Raw genomic sequence first — 15743 nt, 5'->3', positions numbered from 1 at the left:
ATTCTTGTACGATGTGCTCAACTCAAACCAACGCTCGAGTCCCCGTTCCCCACGCCCCGCTCCGCTCCGCCTCCCCAACCCCACGCAATGCCTCCTCTCCTAGATCCTGCCGCCTCCCCTCGCGCCTTTTGCATCCCGCCGCGCCGTCGCCGCCTCCGCTTGCCGTGGGCACCTGCTTCTGCCTTCTCCCGCCACCGGCCACTGATCCACGGGATGGCCTCCGAAGCCGCCGACGCTCCCGGTGTGGCACGGGCCGTGGCTACGCCCGAGGGGGACGGCGGTCCTGTCTCATCCGTGCTCCACTTCCGAGCCCCCCAAGTTCCCACGCCCGCCTGAGCACAGCGTCGCTGCGCTTGCTCTTCGCCTTCGATACGCGAGTTTCGATTAAAGGTCAGTGCATTTCGATCTGCCAATGCCGCCGCACTCGCTTGCTTGTCTCGATCTCACGGGCTAATTTCTCCTGTGCTGGACTGGCTCCAGCGATTGGTTCTGGTGGTCCCCTCTGGAGCCTGTGCGCCGCGGACTGAAGCATGGAGGAGCCGGGCCTCCGTCGCCCCTCTCCATCGCCACCGCTTGCTCCCGCAGGATACAGATCCAGCCCGCGGTTCGGAGGAAGGGGGCGTGCTCGCCGCCGTGCTGCAGGACCTCAGGCTCGCCGGCTGCGGCCGGAAGCATCGAGCAACCGGTGGCCGGCGTCGGCTCCGATGGAGCCTGCTCCAACCCGGTGCGGCTGCTGCTCTGGCCACGCCGCCGATGAGGGGTCGGCAAGCAGAGCAACGGCCGGCGGTGGCAGTCGCTCGGGCTGGCCGCAAGGCCTGCTGCTGGTTGTGGTGGATCTGGCGTGCGTGGAGACGCTGGGCCGAGCGCTGGTGGTCTGCAGCTGCAGCTGCGCTGCCAGTTGGTTATGCCACCGTCCGGAGCGGCACAGTGCAGTCTCAGGCCGTAGGTGAATGTGATGTTGTGTCCGTGGCTTCGACCTACGCCTAGGCGTTCCGGGTTGATCCGGAGAAGGTGCTTCAAGACAAGAAGCAAGCGGCAACCGACCTAGCTTAACAAGGTATTAACAATCCCAGTAGTTACGCGGCTCTTATATTTGAATTCAATGGCTACTTGGCTAGACATGATTCAAGTAATTCCTATTTCCTGTTGTTCACTGTGTGTTGCATGTGTGATGGTGCATTTGTTTTAACAAAATAAATATGTGTCATTGCTAAATTTCATGGTACACTAGGCATTTTTTAAATAAATTATAACATATTTTGTTTCCCCGGACTCTCATCCAACCAAGTAAAATTTGAAATGGGTTCTATCTCCTTTACGATTTAGTTTAGCAGGAAACTAATATTCAGAGTTTCTTTTGATTTGTCAATGAAGATCCTTGTCATTTCTATATCAATATGTTCAGATTCTTTTCTGCATATCTTCCCAGAACTAAATTTATTTTCTTTCACTAGCATTTTAACACAGTGCTAACCCTCTTTTCATCCATTCTTCAATGAAGATCCTTGTCATTTCTATATCAATATGTTCAGATTCTTTTCTGCATACTCTTCCCAGAACTAAATTTATTTTCTTTCACTAGCATTTTAACACAGTGCTCACCCTCTTTTCATCCAGAAATATTTTTCAAATCACGTATAATGCTCCTCTCCTTCTAATCTAATAAGTGGTTGAAATAAATGAACATCTGCTTCCTTATTTGGAGGGTAGAGGTGTATATGCCTTAAATAATAGTTGCAGGGATCAGATTAGCTCATCACTCATCACCCATGAAGATAATTTTGTTTTGATTGATGTGACAGGCCTACATCCAGAATCTTGAGATGAGCCGCATGAAGTTCGAGTAGCTGGTGCACGAGCTCCATCAAGCCGACAGGCCTACTACTAATCGAGGGTTCAATTGCTGAATTCCTAGTCATATGTTTGTTTGCTTTATGGGTTATCAGGTGATAACTCGAAAACACAGGTCAGCTGCAGTTCCAAATATGAAATACTTGTCAATGTTTGCTGGCCTGCAGTTTCAAATATTCCAGCGACTTACAGAAATATATATGTGATTTATATGTGTTCATATAGTTCAATTTTAGTGATGAAAGTAGGAACGGAAAAATCCCGTACCACACCGAATACCGTTTAAACTAACCGAATACTATATTTTCAGTAAAATACGAAATCAGGAAAAAATACAGGAAAAAATGGTGAAAACAGGAACGAAAATGGTTAGATTAATTTCCTGACCGAATTTTCGGTTACCATTTTCCAGTCAGGAATTCCCGATTTTTTTCCCGTTTCCTTCCCGTATGGAAAATACTATGCCACTTGACCTGTCTTGGGTCGGCTTTATAGCTTCATCAGCGCACGCACGGATTGCCTGTAAGACGAGGCGGGACTAAATTGTGGTCACTGCGACGATGCTGCCTCACTGCGCATGCAAAGCACGGCCTCACGCGTGCATGCCCGTGGCCCGTGGGCCAAGGCCTGATAGGCCGATAGCTGGTTAACCTGCTGCCTGTGCTGCATCGTGCTCGCTGCCCCTTTGTTGCCCACTGGTTAGAAATCTACCGAAGGTCCAGGTTTGCTCCTTCTTTTATTTTCATTTCCATTTTCTTTGTTGGCTCGAACGTTCGATTCATTGATCTTCCCGGTTTGAAGTACGGCTCCCGACCGTTATCGTTTTGTTCCCGATTGAATTATTTCGTTTCCGTAATTCCGTATATCCGATTTCGTTTTCCCAACCAGTGTTCCTGTTCCCGTACCTGTAACCGAATAAAAAATATGAAAACGAAAATGGTTGGAGTGTTTTCCCGACCGTTCCCGACTGTTTTCATCAATTTATGTCTGCTTGTGACTTCAAAGTGAAATACGAGTTCTCTCCATGGTCTCTCCATGAATGTACATTTTACCTGAGATACTCTGATGCCTCCTACACGTGAAGAGAGCCTTTGGAGATGACCACAATCTCCATCTAGCTGCGTCCTCCCTGAGGTATTCATCCCAGCAATTTTTTTTGGATATCATGATGCCATGATTTCAATAATCTTTCAGCTTGAGAATTTAAGTACCTGATTCTATAAGCTTGCAATCATTGTTTAAAGCACCTCGTGAACTCTACCTTTAAATTGATATAGGTATGGTTTTCTTTCTTTTTAGTATTCTGAGATCTTATATGATATGCTTGGAATCTGTATGCAATGTTGCCTCAATTCTAGGTATTTTTTCTCTGCTGCAGTGCTTAAAATTCTTGGTGTCAAAGATGTCCTTTGGAGGTTTTCTGTTTCCAAATTATCAAGTACTATAACTGATACATGTACTATTATATTAGCATCATGCTGCTCTTGTTGACTTCTGCCCATTGGACAGTTTGGAGAGCTTTCTCTTGAAGTCAACAAGATCGAAATTGGACAGTTTGGAGAGTCTCAGTCAACCTTAAATCAGCTCCTAGGTAAACTCATTCAACCTTGGTAGATAACCAGATTAATCAAGCTATACCTGCTGTTTTGTTCTACAGTTTAGAGAGTTATATACTTGCTGATTGCTTATTTTTTTAAGCTTGATATTGTTTTTGGCAAACACTCTTTAGTATTTTGATTTTTCTGTGGTGTCCATGCTAGGAGCATTGTGCTAAAAGGAAAGCAAATGCATCTGCCTTAGCAGAATTTTATTTTTTGGGTCTTACAAGCAATTCATTATATATCATTCAGAAATTCATCCCTTGTTTTGCCTCTTGGGCCTATTAGAAGGAGGTGATTATAAATAAATATTTAAATATATGCCTATGATCTAATGTAATAACTAAGAACATGGCCTAATCATTGATGTGAGTGTAACTCCAATGTTCTTTTTCAGGTCATGAGTTTCTTGCAACAGCCGAACATGTCTGGGATCTTTGAAATGTGTAAGCAGATCATTGGCATGCAGTGTTGCTTATATTTCTATGGAACTGCAATAAGCAGCTTGCGTAAAAAATATGGATTAAATTTGATTTTGCTCTATGAATGTGGTTGTGTAATCAACAAACTCTATGTTACATCTTCTTTATGTGAAACATATATTTCTTATTTTGGACTATGGATCATGTGTTTTTTTTGTATGTCTGAAATGCTTCGTATTTTCAATTTTGTTTGCTAGGCCTCTGCTTGACATTTAGTTGTATAATCTTGAAATTCTATATTAATAACCCATTAATAAAATCATGTGAAGAGTACTGACATGTATAAACATGTGGAATTAGACTGGAATGAAATTGGGCTTGTGGCCTGGCTCTTGGAAAATGTGGGAGTCATTCAACCTTATGACATTCTTTTTGGCTTCTTCTAGCTGTTAGAGAAACTTTACATGCAGAACTCATGATTTCAGTAGCATCAACCTAGAAAATTCAATAACTGCCAGATAGAACTAGGATTTTAGGAATGCATACTTGGTTAATCTGAACTTCAATGTAATTCACGAAACAAAACTGATAAAGTTAAAGCAGCCTGAAAATTAATGTAAATTTTAGTTTGCTCAAACCTGTATCATCTAATCAGTATGAAATTTACTCGAACTTAGTTTTGATCTAAAAAAAAATGCAACATGGTTTTGCGCTCGATCTGTTTAACTTTGTTGCAGCTATGACAGTCCTACTCTTGCAATGTTGAAAACCTGCATGCATCTATGTCCTAAAAGACATGTACATATATTTAGGGACTGGACAACGACAATAGCTGCATGGGTGGTGAATCTTGAGATGATATAAATAGAATAACAAAAGCTAGATGCACTTGGACGATTGAAGGAACATGAGTTAAGCACTGCATAGAAAAAATCGGCAGTGGACTTGTCTTGCTGGCCAGGCAACAGCAACAGCATCGCTGTTTTTTGGAGTCCCATCTTGATAGTTGTTGCCTAATTGTCTTTGATGTCTAACTGGATATCACTATATATATCAAACAATTTTGTGTACACAAGTAGTTTGGTTAGTAGTCTGTGTTCTTTCTCTCCCAGATGGACATATGTGCCAATTTACAGCAAATTGGGTTTCTAATGGCTGAAATTCGGATTTTCATGACCTGGTTTGCACCTAATATTTTCCCGTCAAAGAATGGGTTGCAATTGTGAATTTCCAATACAGGTCTTGCAGTGTACTTTGAGAATTTAAGATTATATTGTATCAAAATAATTTATGAAAGCTTGAACAATTGTATTATATATGTTTTTGTTGGAGAATAATCAAAGTCGTGCCATGATGTTGCTGTTTTTAGGCTTGTTGATGATATGCAGTTCTGTTAAGCCGTGTACTTATCTCTCATTTGCTCAAGTTGACAAAAGGAGAGTGAATGCACTTGTTTTGGACTATGGATTAATTGTTGTTTTTTGTATGTCTGAAATTTATTCGTAGCGTTAGCACGGGCATGCTTACTAGTAGGGGTAAGTGTGCGTGCGTTGTGAGTGTCTGAATTGTACTGTGTAATTAAAAAAACAGAGAAAAAAACATGGGTGTATCAAGAATGATTCCCTTCACCAAGAAATCAAACCTCACGAACTAGACAACCTGCATCCATGGAGCTAAGCACAATCTCCCTCCTCTTCCTAATCCTACCTCTCATCTCCCTGCTAATCCTTGCACCATCACATAGCCGCCGCGGCGGCGGATCCAGAGCGGAAACCTACAGGAAAAGACGCCCCCCTGGTCCATGGGGTCTCCCCTTCATCGGAAGCATCCACCACCTGCTCACCTCGCAGCCGCAGGCAGCCCTCCGCGAGCTGGCCAAGAAGCACGGGCCGGTGATGTACCTGCGGCTGGGGCAGGTCGACACCGTCGTGGTCTCCTCGCCGGAGGCGGCGCAGGAGGTGCTTCGGGCCAACGACATCAACTTCGCGTCCCGGCCAAGCCTGCTCGCCGCCGACATCATCTGCTACGGCAACCTCGACATCGCCTTCTCGCCCTACGGCGACTACAGGCGGGCGCTGCGCAAGCTCTGCACGCTCGAGCTCTTGAGCGCGCGCAAGGTGAAGCAGTTCGCGGGCATCAGGGACAGGGAGACCATGTCCCTCGTCGCGGAGGTCCAGGCCGCCGCCGCCGCCGCCGGCGGCCAGCCGGTGAACCTCGGCGGCTTGCTGATCTCCTGTACCAACTCCATCACTGGGCTGGCGACGTTTGGCCACTTCTGCAGCGGCGCGAGGACGAAGCGGTTCCTGTCAGCGATGAACGAGGCGCTCAAGTACTCCTCGGGATTCTGCGTCTCGGACCTCTTCCCGTCGATGTGGTTCCTGGACGTCGTCACCGGGACGAGATACCAGCTGCGGAGGGCGCACCGTCAGCTCGACCAAGTATTCGACGAGATCATCGCAGAGGGCGAGGCACGAGCAAGACGGAGGAACGCCCAAGGAGAAGACCGAGACCGTGAGGGAGAGCACGACCTCCTCAGCGTCTTGCTGTGGATCCGAGATGAAGGGGATTCGGAGCTGCCCATCACAACCATAAACATCAAGGCGATCATAGTGGTAAGTGTTGTCGTTGCACCTTTTATTTCTGCAGGATGTTTAGGGTGTGTTTAGATCATTTTGGCACAAAATTTTGAAAGAGAATTTTGCTAATTTGAAATATTAAATAAAATTTATTTACAAAACTTTTTGCACGGATGGTTTGTAAATGCGAGACGAATCTAATGAGCCTAATTAATCTATGATTAATTCATGATTAGTGGATGGTTACTGTAACATCGATGTTGTAAATTATGGATTAAGTAGGCTCATTAGATTCGTCTCGTGATTTACAATCCATCCGTGCAAAAAGTTTTATAAATAGACTTCATTTAGTACTCCATGCATATGTCCAAATATTTGATGTGATGTTTTTTGGGGAAAAATTTGGGGATCTAAACTGACCCTTAATATCTATCGAAATTCTAACCGATTTTTCCCTCAAAAAAATTCTAACCGATTTTTGCATTTCCTTTTCTTGCAAATTTGGTTTAGGATATGTTCATGGCAGGTACAGAGACCACCTCATCCGCCGCTGAGTGGGTCATGTCGGAGCTCATAAAAAACCCGGATAAGATGGCAAAGGCGCAAGCAGAGGTGCGGCAAGCATTCGACAACAAGAACCCGTTGGACCATGAGTCCAACGTTCACCATCTGCACTACTTGAGCATGGTCATCAAGGAGACCATGAGGCTGTACGGCCTGTACCCACCCATCCCGCTCCTCCTCCCTCGTCTCTGCCGGGAGACCTGCGATGTCGGTGGGTTTGAGGTGGCCAGAGGCAGCAGGGTGATCGTCAACGCATGGGCGATGGCTAGAAGCCCGGAGTATTGGAGCGACGACTCTGAGGAGTTCAATCCTGAAAGGTTCGAAAAAAGTGTGCTGGACTATAAAGGTACACAGTTTGAGTACCTGCCGTTCGGTAGTGGGAGGAGGATGTGTCCTGGCTCCGGTTTCGGGTTGGCCACCCTGGAGCTGATCTTGGCACGCCTCCTATACTATTTCGACTGGAGCCTTCCAGCTGGAATGCAGCCGCTAGAGCTTGACATGGACATGACAGTTGGATCAACAGCAAGAAGAAGCAACCAATTACACCTCGTGGCATCACCTTATGGCAAGGTTACAGCGAAGAGTTGAATATCTTGTGACCCAATAGTTGAATCAATGCCATTGTTCCAAGGTTGCAGGCTTGAAGCAAAGAGTTCAATAATCAATACTGTATTAGCAGTTTTCATCTATCTTGTGGGGCTTTTTAAGATGGTAAATAAGTTTGAGTGAACTAAGAACAACTAGGCCCACTGATGTAAAATTTTTAAGACTGGATTGGTGTGTGCATGCGTGTGTTCTGTTTCACGGCGACTACTGTAAGGAATGTGTGTGCTTTGCATTGATGTTATATTTTGCTGCTGTGAAAAAGGTTTGTTCTGTCAATAAAAAAAGGGCCCTGGTCCCCTGGCAAGTTGTTCAAGTTCAACCGTATGGTTTCCAATTAAGTGATCCCTCTCAATTTGAAGTATTGGAGTAGTAGTCCATTTTCAATATGCCCTTCATCTCATTGTTGCCACATTTATTTTAGATTGAAGTTACCATGCATTATTTTTTGCCCCAGTTGTCTGTTCCCCAAGGGCATCTTCGTTAGTTCCATATTGACATATTCTGTTCCGATGACATCTGCAAATTGTAAACTACAGAAGCAGCGTGCTCCGTGCATCTGACGACAACAACATAAAAAAAAGAAACAAAGACTTTGGAACCGTGGAACGGAGAGGCATGTGTGTGCATAGATTGGTTTACTAAACGAAGATAATTAAGCACACCTATTACTAATCCTTTGTGTTGTTGGCTGGACTTAAGAGTCAGCGTCCATGGTTGTTCATCTCGTCGTAGGGGCGAAACGCCATGCTGGCTAGCTCATCTCAGCGCATGGCGAAACGGTGGAGACGAATCCTTTGCCAAAAGTTTGGCATGCCCACACGTTGGTGTGGAGGATAAGAGCAGCTCCAGTGTATGTTTTTTCGGTGGTGCCAAGAGGAGAGAGAGTGTTCTATGGAGGGTGCCATACGGTGGAGGAAAACATCAGCCGGTGCTACTCTGTGCTACTCTGGCACCCGAAGCTTAGTTGAGCACCCTGGCTAAGCAATAAAAAAATTTGTCAGAACTGCATTGCCGACTGGGAGGAGATGCTCTCGAGGAGAGGTATATTTTAAGTAAATTGTGGGACCTATCTTAGTCTAAAGCAAGATGCTACACGTTGGAGAGGAGTTTAGAATTTAGCATCTTCCACACATGTCAAATTGTAGCACCCTTCAAAAACTTGTACACTGGAGCTGCCCTAAGAGCATAAAGCCATCAACCAAACACCCCCCCTGACTTTGCAACCGGCCGGCTTATATGCAGCTTTGTGCATTGTTTTGAGCTCTGCTGGTTTTATGCCTTGTGTGTTTCTTCAATCTCGGTGGACTGCATTCTTTGTCTTCAGGTTGTGGGTGAGACTTTTTGTGTTTTTGTTCTGATTGTTAGAGCAACCGTTTTTTCAGGAGGCGGATTTGGTCTTTGGCCTCCTTCCGGCCTGGTGCCTCTCACTCAAGGGCTGGTGTGATTCGAGGTCGCCGTTGAGATTGTTTAAATAATAATTATATCTAAAAATAATTGAGTTGCATCAAGACTACTAAAAATTCGAGGTCGCCATTGAGACTGTATCATGATTCGAGCATCATAAAGACGGCGATCAAGGCGGAAAGAACATACCTTGAGTACGTTGATGCCTTCAATCCTATCGTTGCTGCACTCACCATGTTGGCGGTGTGTCTGGCCTGTTCGCCTAGCGGGAGGGCTCAAACAAAACTAACAAGGGATTGGGCAGCCTGGCCGATCGCGTCCGGCTGGCCGCGCAAAACTGGAGCAATATCAACGAGAGGGAAAGGTGATGAGCAGATCTAGCATATATACGAAGGAAGCCAGCAACGTGAAACTGGAACAATGTCATTAAGAGGGAAGGGTGACGGGCAGATCTAGCACCATTCCCAATCAGGGCTTCACACGGGAGCAGGGCGGTCGATAGCGCTATGAAGGAAGCCGGCGGCACAAAAATGACAGTGAGGAGGCCAAGGCAAATCACATGAGCGCTAACACAGAAGGAAAGAACATGGACAAAATTTTGGAAGCCTAATTAACGCATGACAATATGTGCTTTCCCAGCAATATGTGCTTTCCCTGGAACATTATTTTGTCCATGCTTCAACTAAAATAAATCTAACTTGGAGTCTCATTGAAACATTGGTAACTTTTACTTAACATGTTGCTCCAATTGAAAAATATCAAATCAATATGATTTTTCTAGAAAGAATGTGAACACATTAAAATAATGACTTTTTTGTGAGGCACCTCCATTTTTCATGCTTTTGAATCATGAAGGTCAAAGTGAGAGCTATTCTTTTCATATATGCTATTCAAAGCAATTATAACGAGATGATGACCAAAATTATGACACTAAAGACTTCAATACATAAGCTGATTTTCATTGGGTATACATAGCAGCATTTTAGTGAAAAAGTTTTCAAACAACAAAACAACTTAACCAATAGAATCAGATTTGATATATTTGTACTTTTTTTCTGCTAGTGGAGATGCATGTGCCACAAACACGTTTTAAAACTAAATTTATTTACTAATATCATAACTATACTCTAATCTGTCTGATATGGAAACATTAGACTCAAAACTGACAAGATGAAAACCTTAAATGTTATATGAAATCGAACATATGGACTAATTATATAATTATAATTATATTATATAGGATATGACAAAGCATTTGATCACACGTTTATAACATATCGTTTAATGAAAAATTATTTATTAAAAGTTGAATTACATCTAACGACAACTAAAATAGCTAAAGTTACTAATTAATAACATAGCAATGCACTCCATTCTAAATCTAAATTAACCCATAGTCTCGTGCGAAGATTTTTTTGGTTTTAATTCCTTAAAAACTCTGGCAACATCTCGTGTACTCTACATATATTTCAATGCAGATTGGTGGTCTCTTTTTAAATTCCAAAAAGCTATCTTTGTGCGTCTACAATATCTTTGTGCGAGACGGCGCCTGGCGTTGCGTGGTGGCCGTCCAGCAAATCACGAGGCTGATCTGTTGGACGGTCGTCAGGCGGGGTGGCGCGGCCATCTAGCGCGGCGTGGTGGTCGTCATGCACGGTGTGGTGGCCGTCGGACGCTGTGTGGTGTGGACGTGTGGTGGTCGTCCGGCGAGGCGACCTTTTGTAGCCAAGCAAGGATGTGATCGACCGGGGCGGGGAGGGCGGTGCTTTGTTGTGGCAGTCGTTGGGCGCGGTGTGGCGGCCGTCCGGCACGGAGAAGTGGTCATCGGGCGCGGTGTGGTGTAATCCAGTGTGGCGTGGTGGTCGTCTGACGTTGTGTGGCCATCTGGTGTGGCGGCTGTCGGGCGCAGCGTGGTGGGCGTCCGGCGAGGAGACCGATCCGAGCCAAGCGAGGACGACGAGGGTGCAACGACAGAGTGCAAATGGCATGTGACAACATTTTTCGGAAACCGAGAACATCTTTTGAAAATCTTTGATCACCAATTAGCCGGAATAATGTCAAATGGAATGGGATAATATTTTTTTGAAAACCTTTGATCACCAATCAGGCGTAGTAATGTCAAATGGAACACGAGAATATATTTTGGAAGCCTTAGATCACCAATTAGCCGTAGTTGTCAAATGGAACTTGAGAATATTTTTTGGAAACCTTTGACACAAATCGTATGAGGAGATCACCAATCAGGTTTATGTAAAATGGAACGTGAGAACATTTTTTTTGGAAACCTTCGATCACTAAATGTGCGCTCAAAATAAGGAATGTGCCAGCAATCACGTGGATCCATATTTGGTGTTGGATGTTATGGAAAGTTACTGTAACTATCAAAGGAAATAGAAATAAAGAGCCGGCCCATATGGTGGGTAACTGGGGAAGCGAGTAACAAAAGATTAGGGTTTTGGCAGAAAAATTTTAGTAATATCAAAACCATGGATCTCCATATCTCTTGTCAAGCCTCTCGGCTTGCCAAGTGGGATCTCTACAAGAGATACAGTAGGTCTAATCTTGATGACAAATGGTTCAAATATTTCACTTTTATAGTATAGATAAAGATGATGTTATTGCACGACCAGTCGTGCAAACCGCGGGCAGCAGTGTCAGCCAAATCCATATCTAGCTTTGTATAAAATAACTTTTTTTTAAAATATTTTATCTCCTTCATACGAGCTCAGTTTTTGAATACCGATTGCACCATTGTGTTCTATATGATGAGACAGTCAAAACTAGATCCCACTTGCATATATTTTGAAGATATTTTGCATTGATAACAAGTTGTTATATACTATACACATAAGTTGCCAACAAAATAGAAGGTTTTATACACATGAGTTGCCACACATATAAGATAAAAATTATCATAAAAAATATTTATAAATTATCGTAAAAATAAATTTACCACAAAAACATAATCTGTTATAAACATAATTTGCCAAGAACAAAATCTGTTATATACATAAGTTGTCACAAACACAAATATGTTGACACAAAAATAGAATCCATCATATACATAAGTTGTTACTATAGTAATACTATATACATATAAGTTGCTTAAAAAAATCATCGCATAAGTTGCTACTAGTATAAAATATGATTAAAGCAAGTCATTGCGCGACCATTCGTCTCTTACATTTTTCCTATAGATAAGTATGAACATGAATGCAACAATACAATTCAATCTGGTGTCTATTGTCAGAATCGTGTCAAGTTATTTACTTATTAACTGAACACTAGGTATGGATTGGTCCATAATTCCGAAGATGTTGCGACCATCAGAAATGGTAAGTGTGAGAGAAAAAGCGCACAATGCAACGTATGTTGCTTCAGACAAAAGAAGTCAGATAATGAATTCAGATAGCTAGAATGTGCTTGATCCTGTATTAACAGTTGAAGGAAAGTATGCAGGGATAATATAAAGACTCGTTGGTACAAAATAATGCTGATTCGGTTCTGGTAGGCATGACCTTCACGTCTAGCGATGGTTCAAATATACAGGTAGTAGAATTTATACTTACTCTCTCCCTTCCAGCTGAATTTCCCATGCAAATTTTCTTTTGTTAGCGGTGCACAGTTATCCTAGGTATCCTTAATTCATGTTCAGGCTTGTGACAGCAACCAACATTTATAGTTGACACGAAACTGAATAACCCCATGGCTATCCAGAACGAGAGCAAGGTTGCAAATATCAAAAAACTTCTCACATATTCCTTTTCCATGCCACCAATATGAGGGAAGTGATCAAGATTCAGAAGCACTAACAACTAGGTCAAACTCATGTTATCTTTCTGTCTGAACAAAGCAAGTGATTCCAGTATCATCTAACACATTACATGCTAATGAGAAAAAAAAATCAACCTCTGACACCCAGGTTCCCAAGTTCAGCTTCCAGCACTTGATGTTTTAATTCAGCTCTTATCGTTGTTGTCACTGCCACTTCTTACACTTTCCACAGGTGGAATAGTCTACAGGAGCAGAAATGAAGGAAAAAAATTAGCAGGTTCTCATGTAGAAATTTTGCCAAAAAGCTAGTGTGCTGTGTGCATGACAATCGGTGGGAAGGATAGACACCACCAGCTAACCATATCAGGTTTGTAAATGTTGTGGACGATAGAGGCACCAGCGAGGAGAGAGACAACAATCACAACTGAAGACAATGCAAGGGAAGGAGTCCCCGTCGGTGGACGCCCACCACCAAACTTCTTGCCGGAGTTCATCCTTGCTTGCTCTTATATTTAATCTCTTCGGCCTTTCAGCAAGTCGTAACTGCCTGCAGGGATGTGGAGCATGGGAAGACCTAATTAATGGCAGCCCATAAAGCCTCACCTGCTTGAATTAAACTGTATATATATATATATATATATATATATATATATATATATATTAATCAAAGTGCACAGACATTAAATCAAGAACTATATGGAAATAGTGTACAGTTTAACAGAGAATTGACAGAAAGAAATTGTATTCTAGCTAGATGCCTACATACCTACCCAGTAAAGAAAGATTTGGGCTACCTTCTGTTTGGAAGCAATTCTATATTATGAATAGAGTACACAACATAATTGGGTTATCTTGATCTTAGATACACAACTAACATAACTTCGTTTCAGAATTGCTAGAAGATGCTAGATGTTTGAAATTCTGTTTTTCATAAGTCTAATTGTCTATACAGAGTGTGAAAAGGACTAAAATGCCCCTGAAAGATAGGTGACTTTTTTATGCAGATTTTTGGGGAGGCATCAGTGTCCTAATTCTTGTTTTTAGTATGTTCGACAAGTGAAGTGAGAATATCACAATAAGACCAGTCTCAGTGGGAGTGTTATCGACACAGTTACCAAGACTTGAAACTTGAGAACTGTGCCAGTAGAGTGTCATGGTGATGACACTCCTCTCTCCTCTCTCCTCATACTGTTGGTATATGTTAGCAAATTTAATGTCCATGACACTCCTATAACACTCCAACTGAGATTGGCCTAATAGTAATTCATCCCACACGAGTATTTAATATCACAAGGAAAGCAAACACACATCATGCACCACTCCGTAAGTTGAATAGGATTACATACCAGATCTAAAATTGCATAGGATCCTGTCAAAAAAAAATGTTTTCCTGTCAAAAAAAATTGCATAGGAATACATGAGGTCCAAATTTAATAATGAGTACATGGCAGATAGAGAAACAATAATGATCTAGAGCTTCGCTGCCTCTTGTGTTTTTACTCAAGTCGTGTGACATAGGTCAATCAATTATGAGCAACCAATTCGTCAAACAAACATCTATGAAAATGTTATATGACATCGAATCCAAAACTGCTTCGGACTTGGTACTCACAGCATAGAGAAAATTAGGGTGTTGCTGTCCCTTGGTCAGATAGCATTGTGTCGAATCACATGGTTATCGATCACATACTAAGTAGATGGAACAGTAAATTCTATGCAATAAAATTAAAAGTTGCATACTCTGAAATTAATTTGCCAACACTCAAACTCAGTACAGATCACGTTTGGTGGGGTCTGCTTCTACAATTTACCAACAATAACCCATCGTTAGATGTCTGAACACTACAACCCCTTTTGCTTTCTCTGAACATGTACCGTAGGTGGAGAATTGCAATCGCTGAATAATTTCGAAGAGGAACAGTAAAATTCCATCATAGAACATCATCAATCTGTCATCCGACCCAAAATACTATTCACCTAGCCGTGACTGACGAGAACAGAGCAACCCACGCTCAGACTTGAGATAGCAGATCTGAGCTCCAGAATGCGGAGGGGGCGTAGGTACCTCGGAATTGGCGGCGGCTGGTGACGTTAGGGGCGACGGCCGACTTGGCGTCTGGCGGATAGAGGCCGGCGGAGGCGGAGCAGAAGCGCCGTCTAGGCCGTCGGAGACACGACCGGTGGAAGTGTGGAGCGGGCGGCGAGAAGCAGCACCGAGTCGCCTTCTCCGTCGAGTCGGGGCTGCGCTTGGGGAATGGAGGTGGGGCCCACGGCTTAGGTTGTGTTTTGTTTTAATTTACGTGAGGGGTAAAACTTGTGCGGATAATTTTCCACTCAATCTCGAAATTTGATGATAATGAATTATCTAATAATCGAATGTAGATTATCTTAAACTTATAATACAATATCCGATCACATTAGTGAGCCCAATATTGTACAAACAGAGAAGCTTTTGCTTAATTAAGAATCTTTATTTTATTTATATGCTTACTCTATACAAGTCTAAAATGTCAGTGTCAACTTGTTATGTTAATACTTTAGGCTTCGTTTCTGACCAGCATAAAAAGGTTATATGTACGCTCAAGACTCCACACCATTTTCAATATTCTAAAATATCCATATTTGTACCGTATCAATGTAACATCCATTTCACTCTGCATCCTATAAAAAACAAAAAGATAAGGTATGTTTCGATCCGATCCGATCCCATTTTCATCCGTGAGCGTAGGGCGAGGTAGGACAAATTGCATCTTTTTTTCTTCCAAGAGGAACCCGCATGATTTCATATTAGATCAACCAATATCGCAGGACACAATAATCTCAAAACTGATTGTCACCTCTGCTATTGCAAAGGTAAAATCATCGTGAAAAGAGAACTCTAACACTACCGGGTACTAAGTATATATGGTTCCATTCTCTTGGGACATACTTTCTCCGTTTTAAATTAT

The 15743-nt window shown here is 42.9% G+C and overlaps 1 protein-coding gene and 1 long non-coding RNA gene across 6 annotated transcripts; one reads left to right on the top strand and one right to left on the bottom strand.

The window, feature by feature from the left end:
• Window positions 1–7936, top strand: LOC120690916 (9-beta-pimara-7,15-diene oxidase-like). Of its 5 annotated transcripts, XM_039973821.1 has the most exons (8): window positions 2–390; window positions 481–1057; window positions 1803–3128; window positions 3230–3289; window positions 3361–3442; window positions 3847–3895; window positions 4684–6483; window positions 6958–7936. In XM_039973821.1, the coding sequence occupies exons 7-8, from the start codon at window positions 5539–5541 to the stop codon at window positions 7597–7599; spliced, it is 1587 nt and encodes a 528-aa protein (XP_039829755.1). In that variant the 5' UTR covers window positions 2–390; window positions 481–1057; window positions 1803–3128; window positions 3230–3289; window positions 3361–3442; window positions 3847–3895; window positions 4684–5538; the 3' UTR covers window positions 7600–7936. The 5 variants fall into 5 exon arrangements, with proteins under 5 accessions (XP_039829752.1, XP_039829755.1, XP_039829756.1 ...); XM_039973822.1 differs by having other exon boundaries at window positions 1803–1966; window positions 2347–3442; XM_039973820.1 differs by having other exon boundaries at window positions 3230–3442.
• A 4822-nt stretch (window positions 7937–12758) lies between these two features.
• LOC120691841 lies at window positions 12759–15076 on the bottom strand. The gene is made up of 4 exons (XR_005682389.1): window positions 14861–15076; window positions 14142–14185; window positions 13155–13342; window positions 12759–13037 (listed from the first exon to the last, which is right to left on the bottom strand). It is a non-coding gene; the product is annotated as an uncharacterized LOC120691841 (long non-coding RNA).
• Window positions 15077–15743: the final 667 nt, after the last annotated feature.

Source organism: Panicum virgatum, chromosome 9N, assembly GCF_016808335.1.
Source record: "Panicum virgatum strain AP13 chromosome 9N, P.virgatum_v5, whole genome shotgun sequence".
Lineage (NCBI taxonomy): Eukaryota > Viridiplantae > Streptophyta > Magnoliopsida > Poales > Poaceae > Panicum > Panicum virgatum.
The sequence above is the reverse complement of the archived record's forward strand: the minus strand, read 5'-3'. Positions and strand labels throughout refer to the sequence as shown.